At 37.4% G+C, this 22,319-nt stretch overlaps 1 protein-coding gene across 4 annotated transcripts; it reads right to left on the bottom strand.

Moving 5' to 3' along the window:
* Positions 1 to 585: 585 nt before the first annotated feature.
* On the bottom strand, positions 586 to 20,449 carry tmem19 (transmembrane protein 19). 4 transcript variants are annotated; one of them, XR_009645722.1, is made up of 8 exons: positions 20,245 to 20,449; positions 19,881 to 20,027; positions 15,302 to 15,415; positions 11,824 to 11,961; positions 6,528 to 6,782; positions 5,825 to 6,034; positions 4,205 to 5,116; positions 586 to 3,780 (listed from the first exon to the last, which is right to left on the bottom strand). XR_009645722.1 is itself a non-coding variant. In XM_060839746.1 (8 exons), exons 1-8 carry the CDS (start codon positions 20,279 to 20,281, stop codon positions 4,322 to 4,324), a joined length of 1,011 nt encoding a protein of 336 aa, XP_060695729.1. In that variant the 5' UTR covers positions 20,282 to 20,449; the 3' UTR covers positions 586 to 4,321. The 4 variants fall into 4 exon arrangements, 3 of the variants coding, with proteins under 3 accessions (XP_060695729.1, XP_060695728.1, XP_060695730.1); XM_060839746.1 differs by having other exon boundaries at positions 586 to 4,342; positions 5,028 to 5,116; XM_060839745.1 differs by having other exon boundaries at positions 586 to 5,116.
* Between the last annotated feature and the right edge of the window lie 1,870 nt (positions 20,450 to 22,319).

The following is a 22,319-nucleotide window of genomic DNA, read 5'->3' as shown; positions in this document are numbered from 1 at the left end:
AGGCAAAAGTGAGGACTGCAGATGCTGGAGATTAGAGTCAAAAATGTGGTGCTGGAAAAGCACTCCAGGTCAGGCAAGAGCAGAAAAATCGACATTTCGGGCATAAGCCCTTTATCAGCTATTGAAAAGGTAAGAGTGCAACAGTATTTCAAATGGTTGGTGACTTAGTACCTGGGAGACAAATTCTAAGATTCAACACTATAAAAATTAAAGTAACTTTTCTGAGGTTGCTATTTAGGCACATTTCGAAACATAAATAGGAATTGGATGAAGGGCTGAAAAGCAACAAAAAAAAAGCGAGTAAATAATAGGAAATAGTTCCAGCAGAAAAGCAAACAGTCATAGATGTAATGAGCTCAAAGGTCTCTGCCTGTGCTATAATATTTATGATACTGAAATATCAATTTATGAATGGAATGCAACTGAAATGTAATATGTATATACACTAGTTTTATTAATTGGTTACATAAAACATTTGTTTAATTTCAGATAATTCAAACTATTCTGAAGGTGTACTTTACACAAAATATTGTCACATTTCTTAAAAAAGGAACTTTTTTTACAAAATAATTACACATACGAGGGAAAAAAAATCTGCCATATTAACATGAGGAAAAAGATGGAATAAATGCTTCAAAAACATTATAAACACTTCACAGGATTTTGTGTAACAATGCCATGCAAAATTAGTTTGATTCTGAATGTGACCGTAATGTGATAAACTGTGGATAAAATATTTGTCCATGTGACAGAAAATAGAATATTTCATTCACACAATAGACTTCACGGTAATGTTCCTCAGAACTATTCAATATATTCAACAATTCCTCAGAACTATCCAATGGATAAAAGCCAAATTCATCTAAAAATCTTCCTAATTTATGCATTGCGTACCCAGTTCTCTACATAAACCTTACTGCATTTGTCTTTCAAGTGACCAGATTGTAACTTGATGTTCCAGTTCAGAGTTTAAAGCACATAATCTGGCCGTGCAGCAATATATCTTGCAGGTAAGTTAATACATTTAGATTCTGGTCAATCTTCCAGGTGGCCATAAAAGATCAGATGAAAACAATTTTCAGTAGACTCACTAGGTTGGTACTAGCTATGGAGAGACTGTCTTGTGAGGGAACACTGAGTGGATTGGGCCCGTATTCTTTGGAATTTAGAAGAACAAGAGGTGATCTTATTGAAAAATGTAAGACTCTTAAATGACTTGACAAGTTAAATGCAGAAAGATTGTTTTCCCACATGGGAAAACCTAGAACCAGAGGGCATTGTCTCAGAAAAAAAACCAGATTGCACGTTTAAGTTAGAGATTAGGAGGAATTTCTTTTCTGAGGGTAACAAATCTGTGGAATTCTTTACTACAAAGGGCTATCGAGGCTGAATTGTTAAGTATATTCAAAGTTGAGTTGGATGGATTTAATGAGAAAGGGAATGGGATAAAGGCAGGAAAGTGGAGCCATCAGATTGGCCATCATCTCATAGATTGGCAAAGCAAATCCAATAGAGAACTTAAGAAAAACAGGATGTTCTCACATGTCTCAACTAATATTTCATCGTCAACCAACACCAAAGATGTATCATCTGACCAATTTATCTCATTGCTGTTTGTGGGATTTTGGCTTAAATTACAATTCTACAGATGGTTCAAAAGGTATGGTGGTTTTGTGGCAGTGTTTTATTTTTCTCCTATTTCTGGGTCAGAGGTCCAGCTTCGATAGGGAAGCGCTCGCCTGATGATCATATCACTAAGTTATTAATTCAGGTACCCAGGCAATGATGAGGACCTGTGCACAAATAGTGGAATTTAATTTCAATTTTTAAAAACATATGGAATTAAAGAGTCTAATGGTTACCATGAAAGCATTATTGATTATTGGGAAAGAAAAAGTCTTCCTTAGTAGTGTCCTTTAGGGAAGAAAAATACAGTCCTTATCTGGCTTGGCCTATATTTGACTCCAGACTCAGAACAATGTGCTTGACTCTCAACTACTCTCCAAGCAATTAGGGATGGTCAATAAATGCTGGTCCAGCCAGCAGTGCCCACATTTTTTGAAAGCATAATTTTAAAATGCCCCACCTGCCACAGAGATATGTCATGACACATCCAAATAGGTAAATGTTAAAAAAAGTAATTCAGGCAATGAGGTCATGAAGACACAAAAGATACTATATGTTATTTCTCAACATATTATCATAGCACAATTAAAAGTAATCTACAACTAAATTCAAATATCTGACTCTATAAAAGTTTGACTTTTAATTAATTATGGTTGATATGAATGTACAAACTGCAGGTAATGAGTTAATCAAGTCTTATGAACTTTGGGCAACTCAATTCTACTTATGTTTACATTGCTTAGTCGCTAGTTTGCTTAAAGGTTTGGGGGGTTTGAAAAGGATTGTTTTAAGCACAATCACCTCATTGTTAAATGTAAGCAAAAACTAAACAACAAGATTTGCTTATATTAGCAACTTGTGATTTATGCATATGAATGAAAATACAAATTTAAACTCTAAGTGTATTTGCTGAGGTTTTGACTGCTCAATGTAGGCTATGGTGAGCATGTTTGGATACTATAAATTGAAATATCTGATTATCTTATGTTTAAAGTGTTTCTCTAAATTTTTGCCTACTTAAAAAAATTAGCTATGTTAAATACTAATTGTATGATGCTTAAGCAAATTTACTTCCAGGAGAAGAGGTCAACAGGGTTTCATAAATTACCACAAGAATTAAGAACATCTTTCCAAGAAGTTCAGAAGAACAAAGAAACAGGAGCTTTCCAGAATGCTCTTTAAAAAAAAATCTATTCCTTAGATCTGCCGATTTCTTTTCCCCATTATAAATTACATTCACTAATTATTTTCTATACATTGATAATAACTGATTTAAAAACTCCATGCTCATAGTTGGTTATGCTCATTCTGTTTATTCAGTTTGTAAGGAGGGAGGGAGTGATGGAGTCAAAAAAAAAGCGGGTCAAAATGTTATTGTACTTTGTTCTTCAATTCAAACTGTGAGCCACATGCAAATTAGTTTATTGCCAAATGGATAATGAGGTTTTTTCCTTAATGCATGGCTAAAAGTGTTGAATGGGAGGCAGATTTATCAATTCAGGGGCTCTGGCACTGGTGCCAAGAAATATGAAGCTGTTCTTTCCAAATGGGCTCCAATTAAACTGTGATGAAACAAGTGTCCATTATATTAAAAAAGAATCAATTCACAGAAGATATAGATTTCTTTAAGAAATGAAAACTCAATACAAGTGATCAAACAGAAAAACTTAGAAATGGTATTTGATGAAACAGGAAACTTTTGATGTTGTCAGGAGGAGAAATAACTGAGAGAATTTTAGATTGTTATTTTCCTTTATTCTTTCATGTGATCACTGACAAAGCTAACATTTATTTTCTACCTTTAATTCATTTGAATAGGGAAATGTATTTGTCTATTTCCAAATCAATCATATTGCTGTGGGTCTCTGGAGTCACATGTACACCTGCCAGATCAGGTAAGGATGGCAGATTTATTTCCCTAATGGGCATTAGTGAACCAGATGGGTTTTTTTATGACAATTGACAATAACTGCTGTGGTCACCATCACCGAGAGCAGCTCTTCCTGTCACATTCATTAATGAAGTTTAAACTCACCAACCACCATGTTGAAATTTAAATCTGTGTCCAGAGAGTAATAGAAGTTGGCACAGTGGAATATCACTGGACCTCTGGATTACTCATCCAGTGACACTACCACAACGTCACTGTCTCTCCTAGAAATGAAAGGTCACCAAGAAATTCGTAAAGACAAACTCGAACATGAGTAAACAAGCGAGAACAAAACTGATTTAAAAACCTTCTGTAGGTATGGAAAAACAAAAATTAAATTCAGAAAACTGAAGTGTCAGACTGCCTCCTCAATCAAACAATCTTCAGAACTCCCCCCACTCTATTATGTCCCTGTGTTTTGGACTCCAGCTCAACAAATCTGAACAGAAGTTTCTCCTTATCGCAAATGCGTTTGTTCAAGATTATGGTATAGCACAAAACCAGCAATTCAATCCAGGCCCAATCTTGACATATGTTTAATTACTCAAGATTTATGTATGACTTTAATTAATTAAACTAATTTTTCTTTGCTCAGTCCACATGTTGCTGGATTTGGTTTGTGTTATTATAGATTAAATTAAGATTTACCTGTAAATTATCCCTTCGGGCTGAAACATCATTTTGCTTTTATTTCTCCTGTATCACTCTCAGTCTTAAAGCTGTTCAGTAACTTCATTTCATTTTTAAGCTCTTGCTGGTCAGGATTCACAACTCTTGTGTCAAATACTGGATTCAAGAATTAGAAGGTAGATTTTCAAATTCTGAAATTTAGGCAGCATTGTTTTGAGTAAAACCATGATAAGATTGAGAATCATCAATAAGAATTTAACAAAAAACAAGTTTTCAAAAAGACATTAAATAAACTTTGATTTGAAATGTTGATTTAGATCCAGAATCATAAGGAGGAAACCAACCAGTGATTTTGAAGAGTGAGCTTGGCTGATCAATAGTTTGCTGCCAAAATCTGTTCATCAAAGTTCTAAGTTGTTACATAATTTAAGTATGTTCTCTGCTTAAGAGGCATTGCTGAAAAAAGTGTTAATAAAAAGGGGCAACAACATCAATTGTAATAAAAAGACTATTCACTGAGATGTAACTTATTGAGGGCAAGCTTTTTGATTTAAGACACCAAATAATATTTCCAAAGAAACAATAAATAAGTAAACAAAGTAAGCGTGTGAAGATACAGCTTATGCTTCCACAAAGTTGCAATATTGGAAGTATTTTTGTACATCTTCATTTTAATTCAGACTTCTGTTTGTTAGTGCAATACTCATATGCAATATTTTATGCTAGCAGATGATTAGGATCCTCATTCACTATGTTTCTAAATTGCTAACTTCCTTGGCCAAAAAGGCCAAGTCAATCCCGGCAGCAGAAGAGCAATAAGGATGGCAGAAAAGAGATTTACTGCATTATTATCCAGAATAGGTTTTCCGGATATATGCCGTCCATTAGGGGTAATGTGATTGACAACCATCCCACTGTCTTCATCAAAACCTGCAAGGACATAAGAAATACAAATATTTGCTGGAGATAAGATTACAGTGCAATTATGTGCAAAGCAAACATTTCTGTCCTGTATAAAAACCAAAAGAACTTCAGATGCTGTAAATCAGAAACAAAAACAGAAGTTGCTCCTGGGAAAGCTCAACAGGTCTGGCAACATCTATGAAGAGAAATTGGAGTAAATATTTCAGGTCCAGTGACCCTTCTTTAGAACCCATTAATTTTACTTTCTCTTCAAAGGTACTGCCACACCTGCTAAACTTGTTCAGCGACTTCTGTTTTTATTGCTGTCCTGTACTCCAGTTTTGTATGATTTACTAATTTATAACGAACAGCAAATTATGCCCCTCGTAAAATGGCCTGTGAACTTGACAACCTGGCTTGAAAGCTTCCTTAATTTGCCAGCTTGGTCAATGACACATAAGATTCAATAGCATTAATGCATTTATGCTTCACATTTGTATACAATTGTGTGAATATGTATGACCTGCATTCATTTACATAGTTTTTTTTTGCTAGGGAATATTGCAGCTAAGGAAAGGCTTTACCTCATTCAAGTAGTGCAGTACCATTACTTCAACACTTCTACAATCTCTTTTAGTCAGTGTGGATGGGGACAAACATTTTCTTCCCCTTTACACTGAAATCAGCAAATAGAATAAAAATAATCATTGATGTTTAACAACTTAAAATACAAACCTGAATACTGCATTACGGCGCCTAAATAGGAATCCAAAATGGAACCAAGGAAACCTGCTGCAGCACCATATATAACAATCGGCCACTGGGGTGGTGAAGTATTCAGGTCCTCCACAAACAGCAATTGAGTTAATAGATAGGCCAATCCAACAGCCATTCCACCAAGTAAACTCGATGCAAGGCCTACAAAGGTAACTCCTCCATTAGTACCTGAAAATAAACTATTTTAGTCAGTTCAACTCTTTTTTGAATTCTCTCATGAAATGTGGGCATTGTTGCCCAGGAGAAAGTGGTGGCGAGCTGCCTTCTTCAACTGCAGCAGTGTGTACGCTATAGGTAGACCCACAATGCTGTTAGCAAGGGAATTTCAGACTCATGGTTTGATTTAAAATTATGAATTATTTTTCCTCTTTTCTTTGGGCTTTACTTTCACTTAGTATTAGCAGTTCTATTGGCTGCATCTAGCAGAAACCAAATAACGGCTCTAAAATATTTCATAAGAGGGCAAAGCCTCTGGTTTTGATCAGATTATGATGCACTAGTGAAAGAATTTGGTACAATTTGTACAAATTCAATAAAGTTGGTAATGATAAATTTTTCAACTTTCATAAATAAAGATTTTTCTCGTCAAATCAATGTTGTAGGATATCGATATGGGTTAGCTACTGACTGGCATCTTTTAGAAAACAAAATTAATTCTTACCAATGGGAACCTTTTCCCACGTGGTGATCAGTCTTGGAGGTGTTTTGCTGGCAACGCTTCCTATCTCTGATGCCCAGGTGTCACCTGAACTGCAAGCCAGCGCTCCCAGGAGAGACAGACACATCCAAGAGGCAGTGTACTGCTTTGAAAAATCAATTGCAATTTCTCCTGGCCCAGTTTCAATCATATAAAGTAAGGCAATCTCTGTAGGAATACCTCCATTACAAAATACCTGTATCCAGTTCCTCTGACCACCTGTGAAAAAAATTGATATAAACACTCATAATAGAATAGATGAAAATATGGTTAAATAAATAGGTGAAAACACTCAAAATAATTACAAACATGCAACTTCATGATTTTCCTCTAGAAATATTATTCCGATCTATTTGTGATCAAAATAGTAATGAGATTTAATATTCTGTGATTGGATTCACTTGACAGATTTAGCCTGCTGTAGATATAGTTATGATACACTCTGAATTTTTTTTCTCTTCAAAGATAGAATGAGGACTTTCATGAAGACTTTTTATGATGAAGTGTAAGCTTTCTTTGCTGTTCGATCATCATTTTGGGGAAACAAGTGAAGGGTAGGCCAGCAAAGTTAGTATTCACATTGAGCCGAATGGTGCTGATCATTAAATGGCAAGAACAGAATTAAAATGAAAAAAAAAATCAAGCAAGAACTGAAAACAGGTCTTTTCCCTTGGAGTCTTCCAGGTTAAAGTCATAGGCAATATTATAATTCTGATCAGCAAACCACAAATAGCAAGTTTAATCTCACATGCCAGGTGAGAAACCAAAACTATCAAATTGACCATACCTCAATGCATTTTATTTACCACTGAAGATTGTTTTTGGCCTACTACTGCCACATCTGACTCTTCAGTCAACGTTTAACTCTGCTACGCATCCTGTTAACTGCATTTCCAGACCAGAATCCATATCAATTGCTATGGTAAACCATGTGCTACTGTCCATTGACAATCCACTGTTGTCCTGCTGTTCAAACTCGATCAATATTTGTAAAAGTAATGTGAGATTGGAAGTCATATCAGTCAGTGTTAATCCATCTATACTATCCAATTAATCACTTTGAAATCGGCAAACTCAGTGGCATGGAAAACAACTGATCTGTATTACTCTTGCTTACTTTCATCTCTTTCCAATGTTTGTCTACCATCAACAAGGCATCTGTCAGGAATGTGATGGAATACCCTCCATCTACTTGGTTGGTAGAGCTTTAACAACACTAGAAAAACTCAACTTTATCCAGGGCTCAATTGGTGCTCCACCCACCACCTTTAATATTTGCTCCCCTTAACTAACACTGTGGCATAAGCATGCACAAATGCAAGGTGCACTGCAAAAAAATCATCAAATCTCCAGACAGCACTTTCAAAATCTGCAATCTCTACCATTTGGAAGGATAAAGACAGTTGTACCTACAGCACATGGACTGCAACATTTAAGGTGTTCTTCGGGGCAACTGGAAATGGGCAACAAATGCTGGCATTTCCAGTGACACCTAATTCCATGACAAAAAAAAGGATCTCTTCTTTTGCTTTCTTTTCCTACCAAGAGACTGAGATGTCAGGCTAAGGAATTGCTAGAAATGAAAATTGGCATAGAAATTGGAAAGAAACAGCAACTTATTTATGCATTCCTCTAAATTTAAGCAACAAAGCAAACATCTTTGCATAGACTAATGAAAATCAATTATGTATGTGATTTAACAAGATGCAGATTCTGAATGCAAATTAAATGTGTTTGGTCCTACTACTGAGATGTGTTAACGTAATCACTACTGATTCCTATCAATTAGGAAGAGCTCACAATACCTTTTGATCCACTGTTTTAAAAACACATCAAAATCACCAGTTCTGAGTTTTCTGAACATGATTAGAGGCTTACTCATCTTCTAACAAGAGTTATTCACAAGCATTATCTTGGGAATCAACTCTTCTGCATCTTTAATGAAAATTATTTTAAAAATATAAAATCTAAATTGAAAACTTATTTCAGAGAACACAAGGAAAAGTGCAGAACCTACAGACTAGCCAGTTCAATCTCAGCAGTGAGAAAGCATTTAGAAATGATCATTCAGAACAAAATTAACAGTAACATAGACTAGTTTGCATTTTTTTTAAAAAAGTGATTGTATTTATTATTTGAATAGTTTTTTGATGACCTAACAGATTCAAGATGATATGATATCTTGTACACAAACTTCCAAAATATATGTTTCATAAGTTGTTGCATATTAGGATTGCAAGCACGTGGAATAAAAGGTACAATGGTAGCATAGAGATGAACTTAACTGAGTGACAGGAAATAAAGTAGTGCTGACCAGAAAACTGAAAGAACTGTGAATGCTATAAATCAGAAACAAAAACTAAAACAGAAATGGCTGGAAAAGCTCAGCAGGTCTGGCAGCATATGTGGAGAGAAATCAGAGTTAACAATTCTGGTCCAGTAACCCTTTTTCAGAACATGTCTAGTGCTAAACAGAGTCTTCTTTTCCCCCTAGAGGAAGGTATATATTGGGGCCTAAGGATTAGCTTTTATCAATATAAATATTACATATGGTTTTTTTGAAGATTAGACTCTCTACAGTGTGAAAACAGGCAATTCAGTCATGGTTTAGACTCAGGTGTTTTTAAAAATTTACAGACAACACAAAACTTAAAAATATTGTGACCTGTGAGAAGGATAGAGGGACCACAAGACCAAAAGAAATAGGAACAGGATTAGGCCATCCCGCCCCTCGAGCCATCTCGAACATGGCTCATCAAGAATCTCGGTCTTAGCCTTAAATATACACAAGAACTCTGCTCTCAGAGCACCCTGATGCAAGGAATATCAAAGATACTTAACCCTCTGAGAAGAAATTCCTCCTCATCTCAGTTTTAAAGTGGTGCCCCTAATTCTGAGATTATGCTGTCTGGTCTTAGACTTTCCCATGACAGAAAATATCCCATCAGCACTTATCCTGTCAATCCTCTTAACAATTGTATATGTCTTAATGATATCACCTCTCATTTTCCTAAATTCCAGGTGAATAGAATCCCAAGCTGGACAATCTTCGCTCAGAAGACAATCCCTCCATACCAGGAATCATCCTGGTAACCTTCTCTGAATTGCATCCAATAAAATAATATTTTTTTCTGAAATAAGGAGACAAAAAGTGCTCACAGTATTCTTGATGTGGTCTTACCACACCTTGTACAGTCACAATAAAACTTCATTGCTCTTATACTCCAACCCATTGATATAAAGGCCAACATTCCATTAGCCTACGCGAATACCTGCTGCACCTATACTCTAGCTTTCTGTGTTTTTCTGTAAATTACCCCCAAGCCCCTTTGTGAGGGAGCTTTCTGCAGTTTTTCTCTGTTTAAATAACACTGTTCTTTTTGGAAGGGAGAACAAATGAACAACTTCACATTTTCCTACATTTTGCCATATTTTTGTCCAGTTACTTGAACTCAGTGATAAGACTTCAAAACATTTTTTCTCGGGTACAATGCTAAAAGAGGGTGCAGGAACAGAGAATCCTTCGGTGTATGTGCATAAATAGATGAAAGCAGTGAAGCAAGTTGAGAAATTGTTAAAAGGTCATACAGCATCCCAGGCTTCTTAAATCAAGCCATGCAGTACAAAAATAAGCAAGGTGGGTGATCTGTTATAAAACACAAGTTCTAACTTGACTAAAGTACTGGGTTTGATCTCAGCATTGTACCTCAGAAAAATCTGAAGGTACTAGACAGGCTGCTGGAAAGATTTATGACAATGGGTCCAGAAATGAGGGAATTTAAAATACAAGAGCAAATTGAATAATCTAGGCTTCTTTTTAAAATGAAAAGAAAGAGGAGGGCAGATTAGTGTCAATATCCAAAATTTTGAGGGGTGCAAGCTGAGTAAATAGACAGGAAATGTCCTCAATGGCAGAAGTACAAGAAGCTAAGGACACTGATTTAAGGTGGTTAGTAAAACAACATGAGAAAAAAAGAAGTTCTACAAAGTAAATGATTAGAATCTGGAATGCATTTCTTTGATTGGAACACTTAATCAGAGATTCCAAAATGACAGCTAAACATGTGAAGAGAACATCTCTGGGATACCCGCACCAACCAACCCAACTGCCCCGTGGCTGAACACTTTAACTCCCCTCCCACTCCGCCAAGGACATGAAGGTCCTTGGCCTCCTCCATCACCAGACTGTGGCAACACGAAGCCTGGAGGAAGAGCACCTCATCTTCCACCTAGGAACCCTCCAACCACAAGGGATGAATGCAGATTTCTCCAGCTTCCTCATTTCCCCTCCCCCCCACCTTATCTCAGTCCCAATCCTGTGACTCGGCACCGCCTTCTTGACCTGCAATCTTCTTCCCAACCTCTCCACCCCCATCCCCTCTCCAGCCTATCACCCTCACCTTAACCTCCTTCCACCTATCGCATTCCCAATGCCCCTCCCCAAAGTCCCTCCTCCCTTCCTTTTATCTTAGCCTGCTTGACACACCCTTCTCATTCCTGAAGAAGGGCTTATTCCCGAAACGTCGATTCTCCTGCTCCTTGGATGCTGCCTGACCTGCTGCGCTTTTCCAGCAACACATTTTTCAGCTCTGATCTACAGCATCTGCAGTCCTCATTTTCTCCAAGGGAAAATAATGTACAGGGTTATAATGAAGTGTGGAGGAGAGGGAAATGCTATTGCGGAGACTGGACAAAGACAGAATAGCTACAACATTGAAGGAGGCCATTTTTTGGCCTCTATGATTCTTTGCTTCTATGATTCTTTATGACTGAGAATAGCCTTGCAATTCCTTCATTTAGTTCAATATCTTGGATAAATTAGTAATAAAAATGGAATCAGCAAAATGTTGGGTAGCTGCAACAACATAACAGTGAGGGTCCTGAGGAGACAGCCTTAGCAAGGTGGAGTAATTTAGTGAAAGTTTTAATGTGTGTGACCAGGTAAAATAACTGAAGGTCCACCAACTGGAGTTGAAGCAAAGGAGAGAGGGATAGAAAGGAAAACAGGTAAAAGTTTACTATTTCACTTTTCTATGCTGTAGCTTTGTAAAATGAGAAAATAGCAGGACAAATTATAACGCAAGTAACAAATTTGTTAGTAAATATGCCAAAATGTTTAATCAATGTAAATATTTAAGTTGTAAATAAAATCATTGCAATATATACATTGTACTTTCAGATTTTCCACTTGTTTGATTTATTGAGTAAACAACAGAAATATTTTCTTTTAAGCACAAAGGACATGGATTGGTAAAATTACCTTCCTTATATTCTGCATCCAAACGTTTTTTTGCTTCTGCCTTCCATTTTGTGAGTTTAGATGAGCTAACAAAAAAAGTTAGCAATGCAGAGAAGAAACTGAGGTTGGCAATTGTAAGGATGAACCCAACAATCAAAGCTGGGGAAAAAAAAGTAAGAATTTTCAAAAGCCATACAAACAACATTATCCCTCAAGAATTCTCCTCTAATAACAGAGGTTAGCATATCCAAAATTAAAGAGAAGCATTACAGCTTTAACTAAAGCTGATAAATTTGAAAAATAAGAGCATTGTTGGGTAATTGCTAAGAAGCTATAGTCCTGAAAACAGGAATTGCTTTCATGAAAAATACAAGATTTCTTTTACCCAAATCAGACATAATTTACCATTGCAACATTTTGGACAGAATACAAGTCATCTGAGTTGTTTATGACAGTCCAGTGTCTATTTTTCCATAATTGCTTCAGCGAGTTTATCCTTCTTATGTATCGTGAAGTTTGTGTTTATGAAAAGATGAAATCTAGCTACTCACAGACACACTTGCAATCAGATTAGATTACTTACAGTGTGGACACAGGCCCTTCAGCCCAACAAGTCCACACCAACCCGCTGAAGTGCAACCCACCCATACCCCTACATTTACCCCTTACCAACACTACAGGCAATTTAGCATGGGCAATTCACCTGACCCGCACATCTTTGGACTGTGGGAGAACACCGGAGCACCCGGAGGAAACCCACGCAGACACGAGGAGAATGTGCAAACTCCACATAGTCAGTCGCCTGAGGTGGGAAATGAACCCTGGTCTCTGGCGCTGTGAGGCAGCAGTGCTAACCACTGTGCCACCATGCCGCCCACTAACAGCTGACATAGTTTGATGAACTGCTTCAGATTCACTCACTGGAACAGATATAGATGGAAACTCTGACAGAATTTGAGAGGGTAATGATAAATGATTTCCATCAGTTGCTGAATCAGTAGGGCTTGCAAATTTAGGATTGAAAAAAGAATAGAAAGAATTGTGCAAAAGACTTTTTTTTCCTCTATATAGAAGGTTATTTTAAAAATATAGAATTGCTTGTCACAAGGGACTCTTGAAATTGACCAAAGGAATGTATATAATAGTATTCAACATTTGAAGACATTTCTGCACAATAGACCAAATGCTCTACAAAGTTGTCTCAGAATCCACTTTCTCAATTATGAACAAAATGTAGGTCATGTTTCAATACGATCATAGCTAATGGTTATAAGAAAAAAATGATGTTGAAATACAAAATATATTTGCATTCATATTGTACCTTTCCCATATTCAGGATATCTGTATATGAAATATTATTACCTTTGTTTCTCTCCCCACAGATGCCGCTTGTGTTAAGCTTCAGCATTTTGTATTTTCCATCAGATTCCGAGGAATTTCAATATTTTCATTTTAAACATGTTTTCATTATATTAAGAAAAAACTGCAGATGCTGGAAATCAGAAACAAACTGAGAAATTGCTGGGAAAAATCCAGCAGCACCTATGGAAAGGAAGCAGAGTTAACTTCTCAGATCTGGTGACCTGTTCTGAAGAAGGGTCACTGCACCCAAAACGTTGACTCTACTTTCTTTCCATCAGATACTGCCAGACCTGTTCAGTTTTCACAGCAATTTCTATTTTTGTTTATGTTTTCATTATATAATGTTTTTACAAGATGTTTAAAATTCCAACTTTAAAGGATTAAACCATGCTTCATTTTCGTTACAATGTAATGTAAGATAGATTGTGGCATTAAAATAAACTTATGAAAGATCCATCTGTTTTCATTAAGGCCATGTGCTGCATCCGTTTCAAGAAATTAAGCATTCAATTTCGATTGCATTGCTTGGCTCCCGGGCAATTTTATAGCATATTTGATCTTCGGCATACTGCAAGTCTTGAGACTTACAATATAACATTTAAGTACAAACTAAACAAATTTCCTCCAAGTGAAAATTGGGACGATTGAAACCACTGTCTCAAGTTTCAATTTACCAACTCCATTTTTGTCCCCGGCAACAGTATGAAATTAAATCTATCACATTTAATGCAGATAAATTTCCAACCAACTATTCACACCATCATTAAGACTACCTGCTTCTATCTCCTTTGCATTGCCCAACTTCACTCAACTGAACTCCACAACCCTATAAAGAATCTTAGGAGGATTAATCAAGTCAATGCAAAGAGGTTGTTTCCCTTTATGGGAGAGCACAGGCCAAGAGGGCATCATGTTAGAGTAAGAGGCTGCCTCTTTCAGACATAGTGGAAGGATTTCTTAACTCAGATAGTCAATCTGTAGATTCTTTTTTACCACAGATGGCTGCTGAGGTAGGGTTCTTAAGTATTTCAAGGCTGAGAAGGACTGGTTTTTAATTAGTAAGGGAAGTAATGTCCTTTTGGGAAGGAAATCTGTTTAGTCTGGCCAAGATACAGCTCTGGAACGACAATGGAATGGCTGACTCTTCACTGCCCTCTAATAATAGCCTCGCAAACTACTCAGTTCAAGAGCAATTCAAGGTGGGTAGAAAATTCTGGTCTCGTCAGTGATGCTCGCATCTCGTAAAAGGATACGTTTTCCAAATTTTATTCTCAATAAACACGGTCATTCAAAACTTGACTGCCTATGTCTTAACTTTCAAAAAAATTCCATTCACCTATCACTCCTAATGTACATTGGCTCCTCCTTAAGCAACATGATGATTTTGAAATTTTCAACTATGTTTCCAATCCTCTACACTGCCTTGCCCCATTCCACCTCCAATCAGCCACACAACCCTGAGGTACCTGCGCATCTAATTCTGTCTGCTTGAACATCTATGGTTTTAATTTCTCCAGCAACATTGGAGTGGAATTTCTTCCCGAGACCTTTCTGGCTCCCCACCTCCTTTAAAAGAGGCTTTTAAAACCTAATTCATCCACCAAGCCTTTGAGCATCTGACCATGTTTGGGGTCATATTTTATAGTGATCCTGTGAAATGTCTTGGAAAGTTTGATTGCAAAGGAAGTAAGAAGGCTAAAAGGTGTAGGGAGGAAATTCTTGGCCAATGCGACTTATGGCATGCTTGTCAATATAAAGACAAGATGTTGCTACTTCCTTGTAAATTTCTTCATTCAAATAGAAACTAAATTGTGAGAATGGTAAGGCAATGGAACAAGTACTGACGTGGAAATATGTTGAAGTTTCCTTAACAATGGAACACTGAGTTGAATGGTATTTTTTTGTTTGTGGGAATAGGGTCTGCGTTACTCTGGTGAACACTGTGGATGTCTCAGTTCTGGCTAGGAACCATACGTGAGAGATCTAATCCAGCGCAATCCTCTAAATTCAACCAGTCTACTTAATGTACATGGGTTAATATTATTCTATGTATTAGTAAACATCTACTGACAATGTAACAGAAGTAGAAAAAGTAAAACATCAAAATTGTATACATTTGTTTAGTTTGAAAATTTACCTCCAATAGCTCCACTGCGATCAAGACTTTGCTTCTTTAGTGCATGTGAAGCAATAACTAGTGGAACTAATACAGAAAACAGCCATCGCCAAGGTGACACGGGTCGTAGAGTACCTAAAGGAAAGATCAAGGCAACTGTAATAAAATACCAAAGATCTTGACATATTTTACTTCTTAGATACAAGGTCGACAATGATCAAGTCATGAATCAGAACTCTTTTCAATGATTTTACACAGTTCACCAGCATCATCCTAGCAACATATGAAATTTCACAGGTATACCCTGTCAAGACAAAGAACAAATCCAAAACAGCCAATCAAGCAAATTCTGGTCATTAGCAAAGTGAAGGAAGGATTATTGACAGCACTAACAAATAGCATTTGTTTAGCAATAACTTGCTCACTGATACTCAGTTTAGGTTCACCAGGGCCACTCAGCTCGGAAAACCATTACAGCTTTGGTCCAAGCATAAGCAAAAAAAAACTGACCTCCAGAGGTGAGCTAAGAGTGACTGCTCTTGTTGCCTTGATGATGACAACACTTATCAAGTACATCAAGATCCCCAAGCAAAACTGGAGTCAATTGGAATTGGGGAAACATCTCCATTGTTTGGAGCCATATGTAACATTCAAGGAGATCTCTACAGTACTGGGATGTCACTGCATGAGTTCCTTAGTATTATTTGCAACTCTTTAGGTACTAATGCAGTCAGCACCTGTATGTGGTGAAATGTCCAGGCTTGGTTTGACAAGCGGCAACAAGTAGCATTCATATCACACTGATGTCAGACAATGTCTATCTCTAACAAAGGAGAATCTAATCACCTTTCCTAGGCATGACTAGAGCTCAACTGCTACCATCAAAATCCTGGGAGTTACCACATAACTGAAACCAAACAGGAGCAGCCATGTAAATAATGTGGCTACACAAGTGAAGGTCAGAGGCTGTGAATTCTGCAGCAGATAGCTCTCGTAACTTCTAATAGGGTGTCCACCACCAACAATGTTCAAAATGTCAGCAGTGCTATGGAATACTCTCCACATGTTTGGTCAAATACAGCTCCACTTCACTCAAGATGTTGGACTCATTCAGAAGAAAGCAACCTGCTTGATTAGTATCAAGCCCACCAGCTTCAATGTTCACGCCCTCCACCACTGATGCTCAGTAGTAGCAGTGTGTAACACCTACCAGATGTACTGCAGAGATTCAGCAAGGTACCTTAGACAGAACCTTCCAAAAGCAAATTCTGACTTTTAATACCTAGCAGGCGATTTTGAAAAATTCATTCCTGGGATGTGGGCATCACTGGCTGAGTCAGTACTTATTGCTAATCAATAGTTGACCTTAAGAAAGTGATTTGAGGTGCTTTCTTGAACTGGTAATCGGTAACCTCCAGAATGTTGCTGTCAATAAATGTCAAGGGGCAATGGTTAGATTTTCTCTTCTTGGAGATGATTACTGCCTGACACTTATAGACCCATACAACAAGGAGACAGATCCTTCAATCCAACTTGTCTGCGCTGACCACATGCATACTGCAATCTGACCTAGCCTCAATTGCCAGCATTTAGTCCATATTCCTCCAAACCCTTCCGGTTCATTTACCCATCCAGATGCCTCTCAAATGTTGTCATTGTACCCGCCTCCACCATTTCCTCTTGCAGCTCATTCCATTCACACACAACCTTCTGCATGAAAACATTACCCTCTCAAGGTCCTTGTTAAATCTTTCCTCTTTCATCTTGAACCTATGCCCTCTAGTTTTGGACTCACCCACCCTTGGAAAACTACCTTGGCTATTCACCCTACCCATGCCTCTCATGATGTTATAGACCTCTATAAAGGTCACCCCTCAGGCTCCAATATTCCAGCCTATTAAGCCTCTCCCTTTAGCTCAAACCCTCCAATCCCAGCAACATCTTTGTAATTCTTTTCTGCAACCTCAGGTTTATCAGTGTCCTTCCTATAGGGGGGCAACATCAGTTTGTGCTCTTTAGTTTTGCCGATTTCATCTTGTTTATTTCTTTCTTTTTTCCTTCATGATGCATTCACATTGCTGCCAAGCAAACAAACATCAAAGCCTCATCTGGACACAATCTTTCTTCCTGGACTATATCCATTACCCCTCTTTTGCTTCTGCATCACAAATCATTTGGTGGTTAATCTCCTGTGGTCTCCTCTCTAATGTAGTCCTTGCATTTTAATTTTCCTGCCCCCTTCGTCCTTCCACTGGCTTAAAAACTCTTTCTATTCATTCACAACATATAGATGTCAAAGGCTTGACTGAATTTATTCTCCGTCCATAACTGCCCCAGAAGAGTGGTTAGTAAGCTTCCTTTATGAAACACTGCAGACCACATGGAAGGAGCAGTGATATAGTCCCAAGTCAAGATGGTGTGCCGCTTGTTGGGAAACATGCAAATGGTCCCAGAGGACTGGAGAACTTTTAATGTGGTTCCGATATTTAAGAAGGGTTATCGAGATAAGTCAGAGAGCTACAGACCACTGACTCTCATGTCATTGGTAGGGAAACTGCTGTGTGGTACAAATGTTACTTGCATCTCGTCAGCTCAAATGTGCAATACATGCTGAAATTGGGAAAGACTGCTTGAGGATCTGAGGAGTTGTAAGTGGTGATTATTGCACAACGAGTGAACATACCCACTTTACAATGAAGGAAAGGGAAGATGCATGGGACTATCTCTTCTGAACAAATACCATCCTGAATAGGATCGATATCACCATTCTTTAATTGTTGTTCGGTCAAAATCCTGGAATTCTCCCTATCCAACAGCCCTAGTCATACCTACCCCCATGTACTGCAGTGATTCAAGGCGGCAGTTCATCAATTTCTTAAGAGCTATTAGGGATGGGCCAAAAATGCTGGCCTAGCCAATGATATTCACATCCCATCAACAAATAAGAAATTCAATTCACAGATAGTATTTATCACAACAGCATGGCATCTTCTTTCAATCATTTTCTGAACCCATCATTGCCAGAAGTTCTCTTTCTCATTACCAATACTCCATTTTCAGTCCTGCATCAAAAAAACCATAACAGGTCATGTGAGATATACATTAAGATTGAAAGTAGCAAAGACAGTGAGAGGTTGCTATGCTACATTCTGCAACTCAGGAATCACACAAAGTGAAGCACGAATGGACATTATGTACATTGTCAGGAGCAAAACTGTCAGAGAACCCTAATCCCAGTGATGTTATGTAAAACTAAAAGGAAAGCATTTATCTATGGAAGAAAGTTTGAGAAACAAAAAAAGTGAAGACAAAGAGAAAGATAAAGCAAAAAAAAAAGACTTTTCTTAAAGAAACTTCTGGATTCAGGCACAGCCTATCAGCAGTGGGTTAAGATAGACTTATTCAACTTCCATCAAATAACATCTCTACTAATTTTTGTTTTGCTTTTCAATTATTAAAAGTGTCAATAGCAGAATTCCTTCAGCAGGCAATGAAATTTGCAAATAAAAATGGAAACATTTAGTTCATGGGCAAAAATAGATTTAAATAATATTAACAAAATTAATGATTCATAATACACAGAATAAAGAAGAAATAATGTCTGATCAATTGATTTCTAGCTATTTAAGATATCAAAGGATATGGACATAACATTGGAAACTGGCATTGGGATAAAGGATTAGTTGTGACTGAATTGAATCATACAGCAGATGAGGGGCCAAATAATCTACTGCTATTTCCTTTGAATAATAGTGTCTTGATATTTCATGTTTTCATTTGAAAACAGGAATGATAAGCTAGATTAATTATAATAATAATGTTTATTCCATATGTGTAATTATACAAATATTGCATTAGTTTTCAACTATTCAATCAAAGTATGTTTGTAATGTGGTCAGTTTAGTGTTTGACTAAAATAGTATTAGCTTAATCTGCAACTTTCTTACCCCACCCACCACCTCAAACAGTTCTGACCATTCCTATTATTTACAAAACGTGACCGTGTTACCATGTACAAACGTGTTTGCTCTATTTACATTTGAAGTTTAAAAGAACCAGGGTGCCGCCTACTGTCTTCTCCCATTCAATTTAACAGAGAGTGAAAATCTGACAAAGTCTTATGCTTTTCTAAAGCTCAATAACATGCTTCTTTAACAATGTAGTCAATTAATTTAGATTATTCTCTAAGGCTTTTTTGTAAGAATATACAGTACATAATTAGTCCAAATTACTGGTGGTGAAATGAAGGTGTATTTACAACAAAGTATTGCATTCCTGTGGAAGAGAGGTTCAAAAGTCAATGGTAGACCCTCAAATGCAGTGTAATCATGATTGAGAGTTTAAAACTTAACAATCATGAAGGCACTAGCTGACATACATTTTGGAAACCAAGAGGATCAGGTTGGAGACATGAATGTAAATAGGCTCTTTAATCTTTAAACACTTTAATAAGTGTTTCATCAACTACTTATCCATCAGAATATTAAATACTGTAGTTTTTAACAATTAGATATTTAATACCAACACACTGTATGCTTACTCCAAGTTACAAAAAGGATTTGAGTTCCAAATACATATCATATCAAAACAATGCACTTACCATAATAAGTACTGATAGTCATCGACACAATCCAAAATGATAAGGATATGGCCACTATCAAACTAAGGATAATAATATTTCCCATCATGTTTACAAATTCTTTGTACGATGGCTGCTGACCAATGTTCCTAATGTTCACACCCGTTCCTAAAACCAGAAAAGGGGGAGAAAAGGAAAGACAAGGTAATTTGCAATATCTCCACAGCGGTAAGCATGAATAATCCAGACAAGGCAGAGTAACCGTCCCTAACCCTCTTGTGAATTGATGCTTAATCTTTGCTTTCGAAGGAATGGGTACAGTTTGGTTCGGATCTATTTACTAAAATCGGCGCTACCTCAAACTCATACAGTGTATTCACAATACCTCTGCTGGTCGCAGTTTGGGGAAACATTATTACCATTTTCGTCCAAGGGATTTGCCTTTCACTGTTTGCAGACAAGCAGTGGCTGCTCTATATAGGGAGACTCGGAGAAGACAGGTCCAGCCTCTTATCACAGACAGCTCAGTTCAAGTCAGGTTACACCCCCTCCTAAAACCGGTCCCGACCCCACTCAACGTTGAACTTGGCTCCAGCCGCCCGCAAAATGACAGCACTTCCTGGAAGAGACAACCACTCACTTCCGCCTCGGAGTTTCTAACCAATCAGAAGGGTTTAATCGATTAGGGTCTCGGAGCGCCCCCCTCAGGCCTAACGATGCAATGAAAAATCATTTACTGTAATAGAAAACACAGCGATTGCTGGGGAAACCCAACAGATCTGGCAGTGGGGTGAAACAGTGCTATCGTATCGAGTCCAATGGACATCCTTTGCAGCTCTTCTTTCTGACCTCAGGATGTCCGCAGAGCACTTCGTGGTTCATTAAGTGTTTACTTCTACTGTAATTAATGTGCTGAGAGTCTTGCGTTGGCAATGATAGCGAAATTGTCAGCTTAATTATTCCACCAAGACTGACTCTGTGACTCTAAGTCCGTGCAGACACAGAGGGGAAAAAACGGTTTTAAAAAAGTAAAACTTGGAAATTAACGTACTGGTCGCACTGAGGTTCCATTTGACCTTTTCTTTCACTCATCATCAACGATTCTCGTTTCCCCAGAGGTCACGCATTTGAAGCTCAAAGTTAACAATGTATTGTCAATAGCTTCCATTTCTATGTAAGGCTCGCTGTTGAAACCCTGAAAAATTAGGTGTTAGTAAACATTTTAGAAACCATACTTCAGAGTACCTGTAAAATATTCTCCCCCTCCTCCCCCCCCCCTTGAAATTTTAATTTTATATTTTAGGAACACAACATTCTTCTAGAATGATAAAAATGTCCACATTCTTAAGACATTTTTTAAAAAATATTTTTTATTTTAGCTTACCTCAAAATCCAAATGATAATATCTTATTTCATGATCTGGACATTTCAACACGAATGATATAAAACTACTTTTAATTTCTGTCTGAAAAATCTTCAACTAATTGACTGTGAAACTCTGCGTATTATTGGGGCTTTGCTAAGATACCTGCTGGATTTCACACTAGATTGAATTATAGTTGACAATGGGAAGACTTGCATCGCAGAGTTCACTTTGCAACCAATTTTGAGATTAATGGCAAACACTTTTTCTTCCCTGATGATTGCAAAATTCAGTAATATAAATATCACAACAGTTAACTGGAGAATAACAAGGTCAACAAACAACAATGTGATCAATAACCAGTCTGTTTTGAGACACTGTTTTCAGGATAAATGTTCACTTCAAGGGAAGCTTCAATGATTTGCGTGCCACAGAACCACATAAAACAAATGTGTGAATAATCTCTGATTTTTTGCTGCTTTCTTCTGAGCATCCAAGAGGAAGGAAATTGTATGTTTTATTTGAAAGAGGAATTGTTCAGATCAACAGATCAGCATTTTTCATTGTTCTAAAGTGCTTCACAGCAATTGAATCACTTTAGTCACTAAATATAAAACAATGGTGGCGGCCAATTTGTGCACACTAGATTACCTCAATAACATGATTATCTCATCTGTTTCAGTTGGTTTTCTTTGAAGAATTTCATGTTTTTTACATTCATGGGATGAGGTCATCGCAGGCAAGGCTAGCATTTATTACCCATCCCTAATTGCCCAGAGGGCAGTTAAGAGCCAATCACTTTGCTGTGGGTCTGGAGTCACACGTCGGCCAAGGATGGCAGTTTCCTTCCCTAAAAGACATTTGTGACCCAGATAGGTTTTTTCCAACAATTGACAATGGGTTCATGGTCACCATTAGACTCTTAATGCCAGATATTTATTGAATTCAACTTCCAACATTTACTGTTGCAGGTATTGAACCAGGGTTCCCAAAACATTATCTCAGACTCTGGATCAACAGTCCAGTTATAATAGCAGTTATAATTGTCTCCCTCCTTGTTCAGGATTCAAGACAAATTTTGGTTCTTCTCTAATTAG

This window comes from Hemiscyllium ocellatum, chromosome 19 (genome assembly GCF_020745735.1).
Source record: "Hemiscyllium ocellatum isolate sHemOce1 chromosome 19, sHemOce1.pat.X.cur, whole genome shotgun sequence".
Classification (NCBI taxonomy): Eukaryota; Metazoa; Chordata; class Chondrichthyes; order Orectolobiformes; family Hemiscylliidae; genus Hemiscyllium; species Hemiscyllium ocellatum.
The sequence above is the reverse complement of the archived record's forward strand: the minus strand, read 5'-3'. Positions and strand labels throughout refer to the sequence as shown.